The sequence below is a fragment of the Capra hircus genome, chromosome 28 (assembly GCF_001704415.2).
Source record: "Capra hircus breed San Clemente chromosome 28, ASM170441v1, whole genome shotgun sequence".
NCBI lineage: Eukaryota > Metazoa > Chordata > Mammalia > Artiodactyla > Bovidae > Capra > Capra hircus.
Window position 1 is genome coordinate 14,785,042 of NC_030835.1, and position 14,101 is coordinate 14,799,142.

The 14,101-nt window shown below is 48.3% G+C and overlaps 1 protein-coding gene across 2 annotated transcripts in view; it reads left to right on the forward strand.

Moving 5' to 3' along the window:
• DUPD1 (dual specificity phosphatase and pro isomerase domain containing 1) overlaps positions 289 to 14,101 on the forward strand; it is a 32,886-nt gene continuing 19,073 nt past the window's right edge. Inside the window, exons 1-2 of one of the 2 annotated variants that reach the window (XM_018042629.1) lie at positions 289 to 554; positions 11,614 to 11,847. In XM_018042629.1, coding sequence (XP_017898118.1) covers positions 391 to 554; positions 11,614 to 11,847 — 398 coding nt within the window. In that variant the 5' untranslated portion in view covers positions 289 to 390. The remainder of the gene's footprint in view (positions 555 to 11,613; positions 11,848 to 14,101) is intronic. The other variant, XM_005699235.3, reaches the window with a different exon arrangement.

A 14,101-nucleotide genomic window follows, 5' to 3' on the forward strand; every position in this document is an offset into this window, starting at 1 on the left:
TCTGGAAGGTGGATGTGGTTCACTGATCACCCTGCATGATGTGGCAATCATTCCATTCACTCCTCAGAGACAGCTCCAGAAACTCCCAGAAAATACTGGAGTGGAAAGTTCTCCAGGCTGGGGGCCCCTGCCCTTGCACAGGCACTATGCCAGCTTGCAAAACACCCCCATTCCAGCTGCTCCAGGACAGAGCCCCAGGCAGGGCCCCGCAGGCACCTGGCCTCATCCATCCCAAGGAAACAAAGCCAGGAAATCCCCCTGCCTGTCCCTGCGTTAGTGGCCGCGTGTCTCGCCTCCGTGGCTGGGCTGGGGACAAGCGTGTGTGCTCCAGGTACAGGACTCCCAAAGTCAAGGGTTTCAGATCACACTGGCAAATTATTTTGCAAGCAGATGCCACAGGTCTCCTCGCAGACTGGGCAGCACACAAGGTCAGCGTCAGCAGATCTGACCCTAAAAATAGGCCCTTGGATGCCAGTCAGAGTGGCTGGGTGTGCGGCCGCCACACGCCCCACGGACCAGCACCTCCTGACCCGGCCAGGACCCAGTGAGCACAGGTAAGGCCCTCTGGTGGGGAGACTGGCATCTCTTGGGTTCAGTCAAGTGTTCTTTGGGGTCCCGGGTGTGGGGATCAGAGGACCCCTTTCCACCTGGTCTCTGGAGCAGCAGAGACCAGCTGACATCTTCTCAGTTTGACAGGCTTATTGCTCCATCTTTCCCTAAAGACTCCCAAGAAATTTTCGCCACTTCCCTTCCTCTAAATCTAAGCTTCCAGTTCAATGACCATTTCTAAAGGATAATAGGGTGGGTTAAATCTCATCGGGCCCTTCTGAGGCACTGGATGCACTGCATCACATATCATATTCCAGCAAGGTTCTGCATTTATCCATTTAGCCGGTAGAGGGGAAAAAAACCTCAGCAGGAGGTGGGGGTGGAATGGAGACCCCCGTGGTGACTCACATCAAGTGTGGGGCAGCACAAATTACAACTAAGTCCTTAAAACCCTGGGGATGAGAACGCTTCCTGCGTCCTCGGTAACCCTAAACATCATTTGGACACAGTGGTTGTTTTTGAAGCTTTTTCCTGTCCTGGTGGGAGGGTGGGGTTGGGGATGATTGCTCTGGTAGAGATGGGGAGACTGGGTCACTGAGGGACTTGGTGTCTGGACCAAGACACCAGCGCCTGTAGGCAGGAAGGTGGGACCATGTCCTGTATCTCAGACCAGGGCTCTCCCATTAGACCCTGGGCCCTTGTCCTGTGGTCCCAATGGCCCCTCATGGGCCTGGACCCAAGAGTTGGGAGTGGGGGACTCTGAGTGTTGAGGAAATCTGAGGACATTCCAAGGGGAAACGCTTCAAGTAAGATGGGGGAAGGTGCAGGGCGTGTGTGTGGAGAAGCGGCCTCACTAAAGGCCCAGCATCTGAGGGGCTCTGTACTCGGTCTGTGTTCTTGTGCCCTGAACCTTCTGTCGTGACCTCGTCTTTGTCCTCTTCACAACAGAAGCATTTTGTTCCCACCAAATGACATTTACCAATAGCACTCGAAGGGCTTCTGAGTTGAATCCTGTACAGGGGAACAACCTGGGGCCTGGAGGGGGAGGTGGGACGTGGGGGAGGGTCTGAGGAGTCAGGGAGAGGTCAGAGGCTCTTCAGGAGCAAAAACAGATCTATGCTGGGGGGCTGGGGCGATGGCCCTCCTCCATCTGACGAGCTGGAAGCCCTCACTGGGGGCATGTCGGTCCTAGGGTGGAACTGGACTGGAGGGGACCCTCAGTCCTGACTGAGGGTGGATTTCCAGTGGCTGCTGCCAACCTCACAGGGGACAAGGGGCAGAGGGGACCCTGAGGCCGGGGCCTTGGTTGTATTTCCTGTCACCCTGGTGATGCCCAGCTGAGTCCTAGGGGGCAGCTTACCCTCCCTGGAGCCAGGGCTGGCCTTCTCCAGACACTGTGCAACCCTGTGAATTGGCAAGGGGTCCTGGCTGACCATGTGCGAGGCATGGCTTGGAGAGCTTGTCTTCTGGGTAGTCACATGGTCGTGTACTTACTACTTGGAACCACAGCAGCCCGGGGAGGGATGCACCTCGTCACCTTGAGCACACTGAGACACAAAGCCTTGGAGTAGCTTTTCCAGCATCACATAGCCCAGACCACAGCGAGGCCAGTGTGCCTCAGAGCCTGCACACACAGCTACTGTGCTCGGGTGGCCCTCCGTGAGGTGGGGGTGGGGGGACACTTCACCCACTTCCCTCGTTGCCTGAACCCCCGCCTGCACATGGCCACTCCAGGTTCTGGCGTCAGGAGGCAGATCTCTGTGTGTCCTCTCCAGCCTGACTCCAGGGCAGGTGACCCTCGATAGTTCTGGACCCACCACTTCCACAGCAAATAGGGGATCAAGTCTCATCGCAGCCTGGCATGGGCACCAGATATTAACAAGCTGGAGAGAGACCTTTCTCCTTCTCCCCAAAGCTCTGCTTATACTTCACCCATGAGCAAAGGAGCCCCATCACCCAGAGGATGTTCAGACGTATTTATTAATGCCGCATCCTGTCTGCCATGACTACCCCCACAGAGACCTTTGGCCCCCACCAAACAGCTCTACCCCTATTCCTAACACATTCTGGGCTCAGAACTTAGCTCCTAACACAGTGGTAGCAGCTGTAAGAATGGGAGCTTGGCCTACAGCCTTCCCACGGCCTACAGCCTCCTCTGCGCAGCACAGAGAGATGGACCCAGTGAGTGATAGTGGTGCGGACGGGCAAGTGGGGGGATGGTGAAAGCCTGGTGAGGGCTGCCCCCCCACAGTCTACCCCCCCATCTTCCCCCCTCACGAGGAAGCCTCACATTTTGAGGCGGCACATAGTGGGAAGTGATCCTTGAAGGAGAGGGGCTAAAAGGCCATGTACTCCTGAATTCATGAGCTGTGTAACTGCCTGCAGTGTTTACAGCACCACCGGTCTGGTCAGAGGCTCTTGCAGCCCGCCCTGTGCCAGAGCCTCCTCTCCCCTACGGGGCTGGTCATGGAGGTCAAGGCAACCCCAGCCAGCTCCCTTGTCTGGGAAGGAAGGTGCATGTGGCCCTCCAGCCTCCTCATGGATTCTGGGAGGCCCAACTCTGCCAAACCAAGACTGAAAAAAATCAATTAGGAGTTCATAAATTACCACCCTGAAGCACTTTGAAACCATTTGAAGAGTTAATCAAACAAGTTAATGACATCAACCCCATCTTAGAAGGAATATTAAATTACCTCTTTAAATGAAGCCTTCTCTGTTTTTTTTAATAAAAGGATTTTACATTAATTCACATAATTGCCTCCTATTAACATATTTGCCAGAATCCAAAAGGAAAAGAAAAATCTGTTAAACTTGGGTTGTGTCTGACATACCAGGAATTAAATTATAGGCAACAAAAAATTCCTAGGGTTTTCACGTCCAGGTTTTAATTTTTTTTAAATCCCACAACTTTTATTTCCTAGTTGGGATCATTTTCGCAGATTTAAGATGCATAAAGACAAGCATGACTAGCAGTAAATTAAAAACATGTATATTCATATACATATACTGCTGCCAGATTCTGCCCTTCCACATACCCTGGTGGTAGGTATTACTCTCCTAATTGAGTAATTTTCCCAACCACAATAACATTTTTACTCTCCCCCTTCTTTCAAGGCGCATTCCAAGCCCAACTTGGGTGGTGTCATGGAAGAAATGTGTATGCAGGCAACACAGGCTAACTTTCCCCAAGAGCCCAACGCATTTAGGAAAGTAAATATGTTATGTCCGTAAATACGGGATCCCTTCAAAGGAAGAGGATTCATTTTTAGAAGATTAAATTATAAACTGCTCTACTAGACCAGAAACTTGTAGAAGGCAGAGACATCTCTGGCCCAGCCCAGGCCTGGCACTTAACAGAGGGATATGGTGGATTGTGGGGGTGAGCAGGGCCAGGCCTAACTTCTGAGGTGAAGTCAAAGAGCAGCCGTGATGCTGGCCGAATCAGCCTAAACCACGACCAGGCTCAGCAGAGTCAGAGAGCCCCAAGCGATGGGGATGGATGCTGCCCTCTCCACCTGAGGTCTGTCTGCAGTCCAAGGGACGCTTGGGAAACAAGCTTCCTTCAGAGGTAGATTTACCCCCAAAGAGTCAACACCCCGCACTTGCACTGGCCTCTTCTAAGGCCCTGCACCTATTGGGTTTTCTTTTTCTTAAAGAAACTGTATACACTTCAGAACCCACAAAACTTGACTCACTTCTGGTTTTCCGGGAAGCACTGAGGGACCAGAATGACTCGGTGATGTGACCTAGGCCTGGCTCTGCCACCAGAGGGCTCACGAAGGATACAGCCCTGCCTCTGGGAAACTCACATGGCCTGAAGGTGCTCGGTGCTGTGTGTCACGGCAGGAACTCCTGGTCAGGCCTTGCCCTGAGGGCCACCTGTCTGTACCTTCTGTCCACAGGTTTAGAAAGTGCATCGACAACACCCAGAGCAGTTCTCAAACAGAACCTTCACAGGCTTTTCCCCCCTGCCATACACTCTAAAGTATTCTATGTTCATCACAAGAGATTTTAGAAAAGATGGCTCCTTAGAAAAAAGAATAAGCTCATATAACTTCATCATTCTAAAATAAGGATATACTTAGTGTTAATATTTTGGTGAAACGTATTTTTGTACAAGAACAGAATCAGACTATACATGCTGCTTCACAAACTTCTGGTCTCTTCTCACCACCAACACAAGCCTCTTCCCTTTTGATGTCTCAAAACCACAGCAAACATAGCAGTCTGTACCATCTAACAATTTCACTGAAGTTTCAGGGTGACAACGAGAGGGCTGACAGCCGGTTGTTTAGTCGCTAAGTCACGTCCGACTCTTTTGCGATCCCATGGACTGTAGCCTGCCAGGCTCCTGTGTCCCTGGGATCTCCCAGGCAAGAATACTGGAGTGAAGTGCCATTTCTTTCTCCAGGGGGTCTTCCTGACTCATGGATCAAACCTACGTCTCCAGCATTGGGGGAGGACTCTTTACCACTGAGCCACTAGGGAAGACTGATATAGTCAGTTGTTGTTCAGTGACTCAGCCACGTCCGACTCTTTGCAACCACAAAGCTAAGCATGGGGATCCCTGTTCTGAGGAATCCTGTGGCTGTGTGGCCTGGATGCTCCTCACCTGGCTCCCAAGCCCTGCCTCCCACACCCTACAGCAGTTCCCTCACACACCCCCTCTGGGGAAGTTCTAGAGGCTCAGAACTCCCCTTGCTTTCTTGTACAGAATAATTTAGCTCTTTGTTCACTCCATCACTTTCCGAAATATGCTTTAGGACTTACGTTTTCCCCATCAAAAGGATCCTTCAATGGTGTTTTTTTGTTAATTGGGAGGCCTGTTCTGTGGCTCACACTCCTGGACATGGCTACCTGGCCAATCTCTGCAGGCTCAAGGGGGTCCACTTAGATATTCAAGTTTCCTGCTGAAATGAATGATGCATCTCTCCACTGGGCTTCTTCCATCCGCCGCCTTAGAAAGCAAAAGAATCCAGGTTAAGTATTTGTTTTTGAAGCATATTCATCCCTTTTGTTACAGCTCTATTTGATCAAAAAAGGAGGCAAAGCTCAGGGAGGATGAGACGTGTAGATCCGAGTCCTCAGTGATTGCTGAGGCTGTGAGAGTAGAGAAGGGCCACCAGCCAGTGAATGTGGGGAGAGAGGGACAGAGAGGTAGAGGAGCCCCAGGAAATAGCCAGGCCCTGGAGGCAAGTCAGATGAAGTGGAAATCATAAATCAGAAGTCACAAGTAGCTTCCAGCCCAGACTGTTCTATTTGGCCAGCACAGTGAAAAAATACAGACGTGGTTATTTATTATAAAATATGATTATTTATAAAGAATCCAAAAATAGAAGACACACAAAAATATCTTTCTGAGTCCTGCCACTTGTTTATGGTATTTGGTAGTTTTTCCGCTAGTTAAAAAAAAAAAGAAAAAAAAAATACACATATAAAGTTTTTTAATTGAAGTATAGTTGATTTATAATATCGTTAGTTTTAGGTGTACAGTGATTCAGTTATATAAAAGAATATAATATATACATTTTTTTTTCAGATTCTTTTCCCTTATAGATTATTATAAGACACAGAGTATAGTTCCCCGTGCTATATGGTAGGTCCCTGGTTATCTACTTTATATAGAGTCATGTGCATAGGTTAATCCCAAATTCCATAAATTTTTTTTTTTACATAAAGTCAAATCACGGTGTCAAAATTATATTTCTAAATTCAGCTTTAGCCCTTCTTCACTGGCAAGGGAAACCTTTAATCAAACACAAGCTGTACCACTGAAAAAGCTGACATGGAGTCAAGATTAACTAGGGATCCCAGTTTTGATTATTCCTGGAAATAGTTTCTCAAAGCAAGGCTACTGTTTCACAGAGGGAAACGGCGCTTGGGCCTTACAGGTCAAGTACCACTCGGTCTCTGCGTTCTCTGTTATCACAGTGTCTTTGAATGTTTTAAGATCAGGGATATCTTAGTTGGGTTCCCTCCAAGGCAGACCCTGAAACCAGGGTTTGAGAACAAGTTGTTTGTGAGGTGCTCCAACAAACAGGATCAGTGCAAAGACCCGAAAATGCCCTCAATCAGGGAAATAGAGGGCCTTGAGGGAGGAAGCCTTTTGTGTATAACGGAGCTGTCCACGGCAGTGATCCAAACAGGAATGGGACAGGACAAGGCTAGTTTCTAGTGCAGCTGCCTACTGACTTAAATTTTTTAAATCAGCTGATTTCCCACAAAACTCTGGCTTTCTGATTTTTCATAAAAATAACCAACAACATGGGCTTGCATCCCCACATGGAATGGCAAGCTGCTGCCCCTTCAGTGGGGGCGTTTGCTCGCCACTGTGCCACAGTCCGCACCACTCCCTGACGTCTCCTGCTGCTGCTAAGTCGCTCAGTCGTGTCTGACTCTGTGCGACCCCAGAGATGGCAGCGCCCCAGTTCCTGGGATTCTCTGAGCAAGAACACTGGAGTGGGTTGCCATTTCCTCCTCCAATGCGTGAAAGTGAAAAGTGAAAGTGAAGTCGCTCAGTCATGTCCGACTCGTAGCGACCCCATGGACTGCAGCCCACCAGGCTCCTCTGTCCATGGGATTTTCCAGGCAACAGTACTGGAGTGGGGTGCCATTGCCTACCTGAGGCCAATAGTTGGGCTTTTGCTTGTTTTATTCTTTAACACCCAATGCACTTAACTCCTCTATGTTATCTGCCTGGCCCCTCCAGGAAGGAGCCTGAGTCTATCATCCTTTGAGAGGAGGCAAGCTGATGCTGCAAATAAAGGCCAAGTAGCCATCAAGTTGACATTTGATTTCCTGGGACCAAACCTTTCAATATGAAGCTGTAACAGGAACCTGGAGGCCTCTCTTGACAACCTGCCCAGCTCTCATTATGACATTCAGCCTGTGATTGATATTGTATGTGTCATCGAGACCTTGGCAGTTAATCTTTAGGTCGAATCTATGGAAACCAAACAGAGCAGGTTTGTCTTCCCCTTCCACTTTGGCTGTGATCTGGGAAACAGACGCTCCTGGCCTCTCTGAGATCCAGAGACTTGGGAGCCATGCAGAGAGATGCACACAAGCCGCCTTCAGGATTTGGAAAGATTACAGGTCTGTGGTTTCTGGACGGCTCTGTGCTTTGTTCTCTCCCCCCATTCAATCTACATGCTGGAGGATAATAGATCCCAGAGCTCCCTCTGCATGCCAAGCCGCTCTGGGTAGACCACACCACTTCCGCTTCTGTCTGGAAATCCAGCCGAGGCTTTCAGCACGGGGATGGGGATGGCTCCCTCCACGGTATAATGAAGGAGGACCAGCCTCAACAAGGGTGAGGTCAGCTTCAGTGATCAAAGGAGGCAGGCACAGGGTTCAGAATGCAGTTACTTCAGCATCTCCCTAAAATCCCATCTTCTGAAGCCTGCTTTGGTAGCAGTCAGGGTTCAAAATGGCTCAAACCTTCAAATTTCAGTTCCCAGCTTTGACTCACTGTGAAACAGGAAGAGCTGGTGCCATGGACAAGCTGAGCTCCAGACCTCTTAAAATTGAAGCACCTCAGGCCTGCAGCAGGGAGAGTGCGCTTACACTCTCAGGAGACTGGGTGTCTGCGCTGGTTCCTCCACAGATGTTTCCATCCATTCCTGAAATAACACCTCCCTTGGTGACTGCAAATGCCAGTAGCCATGCCCCAGAGCAGAGTTCGGGTCTGAGAAACTCCCCGCTGCAGGGGACTGTCCACCCTGTGTTCTGCTCCTCACTCACCTTCTGTCCTCTTCCAAATTAGCCCAAGGCTCCTTCCTGCCCCATCAGCTCCACTAAGCCCCTAGCACAAGCCCCCAGTCTTATTCATGGCCCTTGGTCATCCATTCACTCCTTCCGTTCACTCCCTAGGCCATTCCCTCATTCAACAAATACTTTCTGATCCCCTCTTACATGTCAGACACTGAGGCTGTAAACAACACAAAGGAGCATCTTCAAGGAGCCTCAGCCAAAGGCTCTCTAGCCCCTCTCTTGTCCCAGTCCCACATCCTTATTCGGGGCTAAAGACTTGGGTCTGCACTTCAGTGAGAACATGGAAAAGCATATTGAGCACCCTTCCTACCCTTCTGTTGACTCAACAGCTCCTTGACTCTTGAACCACATACTTGGACAATTATTATCCAACTTTAGTTAGCATGAGACTCACTTGGGAGTTTGTTAAAATACAGACTTCTAGACACCACCCTGGTTCAGGGTACAACTCAGGAATCTGCAAGAGCCAGATGATTCTGTGGGAGGTAGCCTTTAGATCACACTTCCACAGACTCCAAAGAGAGGCCTCTGCAGCCCACTGCCCCACCCCTCCACTCAGGGTTCTGCAGGAAAAGGTCACAGATCCTGACCTCCCATGATCACCAAAGACACTGCTAGCCAGTGATCCTTTAATTCATCTACTGTGAACTTGGCTGAATCAAACTTCCCAGAGCAGTAGTTTCAGCCCTTTTCTTCTTAAAAAAAAAAAAAAAAATTAATGTAAACTTTCATGCATACAAAGAGTAACAGTGACTACCTGCAGCCCTCATCCTTGGCAAATCCTGCCTCATCACACCTCTATCCATTCCCCCCCACCCCATACACAGTATATGATTACATTTTCCAGTGGTATTATTTTTGAAGCAAATTCCAGACATTATATCATTTCATCCGTGAACATTTCACTACATATTTCTAAAAGATAAGACCCCAAGGTATAATTTAACTGTCCTCTGAATCTCCCGCAAAGCAGTTGCTAGATCTAGACTCTGAGGACTCTGATCAAAGACCCAGCTCTTCCTTTGGCGAAACGCCTTCTGTGGTGGTGGCGGTGTGTTTCTCCATCAGAAGGCCCATAGCGTCTGATCGTCACTTCTTATGTTGCAGCTGTTAGTGCTCGGCTCCTGCATCCATTAGCTCCTCAGGTGATGTGAAATGGTGCTTTCTTCCTTCTCTATTAAAGTTCTTCTATACAAGAAAATTCCCCTCATCTACCCAGTAGTACAGTTTGTATCAGATAGGAACAACAAATGCCAGATTCTGTTTATTGACCTGTCTTCACAATGAGCTGGTTCCCTAGCATCTTCCAACAGTGAATGATTGTGTTACGTATCATCACGGTTTAAATGCTTGACGTGTTTCTATCAGCTGCAGTTGTTTTTGTTATTCATGTTCAAACTGTCCCATTTTTGATAAGTGGGAGCCTCTTCGAGATGTGCTCCGGGTCCTTTCGATAGGATGCTACTGGTCTTTGAAGTTCCCAGGGCTTTTTTACATTTTTAAGTCCCTGGGGCCTGCCCTTCCTCATGCTGTGTGCTCCACTCTGACCCCTGCCCTCTCAGCAATTTTTTTAAAAAAAGATTTATTCCTTCATTTATTTATATTTGGCAGCGCTGGGTCCTCGTCGCTATATGTGAACTTTAACTAGTTGTGGTGAGTGGGGGCTATTCTTCGCGGCAGTGCCTGGGTTTCTCATTGTGGTAGCTTCTCTTGTTGCAGACCATGGGCTCTAGGGTACTCAGGCTTCAGCAGTTGGGGCTCATGGGCTCAGTACTGGCTCAGTAGGTGTGGTGTATGGGCTCAGTTGCTCACTGCATGTGGGATCTTCCGAGACCAGGGATCACACCTGTGTCCCCTGTATTGGCAGGTGGATTCTTAACTGCTAGACCACCAGGTAAGCCCATGGCAAGTATTTTTTTCTCAGAAGACTGCTGCTAAGTCACTTCAGTCGTGTCTGACTCTGTGCGACCCCAGAGACAGCAACCCACCAGGCTCCGCCGTCCCTGGGATTCTCCAGGCAAGATTACTGGAGTGGGTTGCCATTTCCTTCTCCAATGCATGAAAGTGAAAAGTGAAAGTGAACTCGCTCAGTCGTGTCCAACTCTTAGTGACCCCTGCAGCCCACCAGGCTCCTCCACCCATGGGATTTTCCAGGCAAGAGTACTGGAGTGGGGTGCCATTGCCTTCTCTGCTCAGAAGACTAAGATCACATATTACAAACATCCTCAATTTACAGTGTTCCTCATCTCCAAAATGAAGATAATCCCAGCACCTATTAATTTAGGCTGTTAAGATTAAATGAGTTAATAATTATAAAGCACTTGGCACAGTGCCTGGCACACATTAAGTGCTACACAAGGATCTGTTACATGTATGAATAGCGTTCCCTCCCCATTTCTCGGCCGTGAGTTTCTCAGTGACTCTACCCCTTCCTCTTTCCCTCCAGTTTCCCAGCACTGTGAGTACAACCTCCCTTCCCAGGCTGCCTGAGTGTATTGGTCACCCAGCCCACAGAACACATGGTGCCCAATTCCACGGAGATTCATTTCCTTGGGGACAATGGAAACTGTTCACACACATTCTATTCACAGAGGCTGACAAGCTCTACAAACATCCTGATCTGCAAACACAGCTTTCTAGCTTGAAATGTCTTCTGAATGACCATTAAATTAACACAACTGCCAGCCTCCTAGCGTGAGAGTGGCCAACGTTGTGTTCAACCTTCTAACAAGTTGACAAACCCTCACACAGCCAAGTTTCCTCCCACCCCAAGACTTCTGAAGCCCTGGCAATGCTCGGCTGCCCAGACCTCACAGGTTCTGGATCCCCAGATGTGCCCTTTCCACTGGTCAACAGTTCTCTGCAGACACTGAATACCATGGTATGGAAGGCCAGGGACCCTCTGGGCCATCTTATTCATGCTCAAAATGGCCTCAGCCTGCAGACTCTAGTCACATAAAGGAAAGAGTAGGCACCAACAAAGGGGTAAAAATCTAAAAGAAAGATGGCAAAGAACAGGCTGCCTGCAGGGATTTCTTAGACCCAAAGTCTGTCCTGGGTCTGCAGCATATGCCCATGTCAGAGGGCATGCAGCATGCTTGCTCTGCAGGGGACTGGAATGTCGGGAAAGTGTTGTTTAACTGCCATCATGACCTTCCTTGTTGACCTCCGTAACCTGGGTAAAGGAAGGAGGATCAGAGCAAGCCGGGGAAGTTCCTGCCACGTCTTCAGATCAGCTTTTACCCAACTCTGTCCCTGCTAACCCCAACCCTGATCCTCTCTCATGACCAGCTGCAGAAAGGAAAGAAAATCCCTTGGCTCCAAAATGACATCTGGAGAATCGAAGACAGGCCTCAAGAACGTCTACCCATCTGCCAAGAAGCTGCTGCCGAAGGTGGAGGAGGAGGGGGAGGCTGAGGATTACTGTACTCCTGGAGCCTTCGAGCTGGAGCGTCTCTTCTGGAAAGGCAGTCCCCAGTACACCCACGTCAACGAGGTCTGGCCCAAGCTCTACATCGGTGATGAGTAAGTGCCCAGATTCAGCCTCATGTTTGGTAGCCAGCCCTTCCCAGGTCACAGCCCTTGCGACCTTCCCACCAAGAGCTCTTGCTTTCCAGGTTGGTTCTGAGAGAACTCTTTATCAGTTAGGACTAGGTTTATTTTCCTATTACAGAAAACTCAGAAAAGGGGCTTAAGCAAGATAGAGGCTGGTGTGTCTCAAATAAAAGATGTGCAGAGGAAGGAAAGCTGAGGCTGGCATGGTGACTCCAGGGTTATCAGCAGCTCAGGCTCCCATGCCTGGGCCCCACCATCCCCCAGGTGTGGCTTCCTTCTTCAACGTTGCGTCACGACCTGACATGGCTAGTAGGGCTCTGTCACCAACTGTAGGATCCAGACCATGGGAAGGTAGAGGAAAAGGCCATCTTCCTGAAGGGAAGTCCCACCAAAGACTTCCCCTGCTCCTCGCTGCAAGAGAGGCTAGGAAATGTAGTCTGCTTTTAGCTGAGGATAAGACAAGCAAGAATAAAGTCAGTTCTCAGGTGGGTGGCATAAGAGCACATCACCCTCTGTATCAGGAAGTGTGGCAGACCTAGCAAAGTTGAGGTCACTGTCTCTTGCTTTAGATTTTTATAGCCACCAGGCCCCACTCTTCAAAAACATGGGAAGTGCCTACTGTAAATAATAATAGTGATAACACTAATGTTGGTGGTGGTGGTGGTGGCAGTGGTTATTAAAAGTCATGTCTGACTTATTGCGACCCCATGCCAGGCTCCTCTGTTAATGGGATTTCCTAGGCAAGAATACTGCTGGAGTGGGTTGCCATTTCCTTCTCCAGGGGATCTTCCCAACCCAGGGATCGAACCTGTGTCTCCTGCACTGACAGGCAATTCTCTACCACTGAGCCAGAAGGAAACTAAGAATAGTGACACCTATCATTTACTGACTATTATGTGCCAGGCACTGTGCTAAGCATCTTGCATGAGTGATCTCACTTTATTTTCACTACAGCCCAATGAGAGGTCATCTCATTACTCCCATTTTAAAGATAAGGAAACCGAGGCACAGAGCAGCTAAATAATGGGCCCAAGGTCCACAGCTTGGTAAGCGGCTGAGAGCTGGGATTCAAATGCAGTTTTGCCTAACTCATAAGCTTTCATCCTGATTAGCACTCCTGCTCCTCCCTCCACCCCCCAGGATTCCAGTTTACAACTCACCTCTCCAAGGAGTCAGATGGCACAGGACCCATTCATATGTGATTTTCAATAACTGCTGCTTAAAAGTGTCTAGTCATGGGATATCCAGAGGCAGCATCCCTCTTTTTTCCTTAGTAACTTTAAGTGGAAAAAGTTACAAAAAAATTATATGCCCTTTTACACTAAATTAAACAGAGAGTTTTAAAAACAAATTGCATAATCTCCCTTTGTCCTCTCTTAATTCTGCCCTAAGTAACCAGAATTAAGCTCACTTTATGTATATCATGGCAAACAGAAGGAAACATATGCAAACACTTACAGGATTTTTATTTCTTTTAAATAATTTTAGCAGGAAAAAAGGAATTAAATGATTCTATACTTTCAGTCTTCCTTAGCATAGGTGTGCCATAATTTATCACATCATCTCTCAGTTGTGAACATTAGGGGAACCTGGGCTGTCCTAAACAGGGTCTTCATTGTTTACTTTTTTAAAAAATAATAGTATTATTGAGATATAACTTACATTCCGTAAAACTCACCCTTTTAAAGTATACAGTTCAGTGGTTTTATTATATTCACAGAGCTGTGCAACCACTATCTAATTTCAAAGCATTTTCCTCACCTCAAAAGGAAACCCCAAACCCATTAAGTAATCACACTCCATTCCCCATATTCCCCCAGCCTGAGAAACCACCAGCCTGCTCTCCCTTTCTATGAATTTACCTAACCTGGAACTTCCCATGAATGGCCTTTCACGACTGGCTTCTTACGCTTAGTGTAATGTTTTCAAGGTTAATCCAAGTTGAAGCATGTATTAGTATTTTTTTTTTTTTCCTGCCAAATAATCTCTGTACTACTTTTGCAACTTTTTTTCACTGCACGGCTTGTGGGATCTTAGTTCCCCAGTCAGGGACTGAATCTGAGCCCTCAGCAGTTAAGAATGGAATCCTAACCACTGGACCACCGGGGAAGTCCCTATTTCTGCAACTTTTATGTGAGTCTAGGATTAGTTCAAAATAAAAAATGCATGCACACACTGTGACTCCAAATATCACTTTAAGAAATGAAACACACAGAAATAAGAG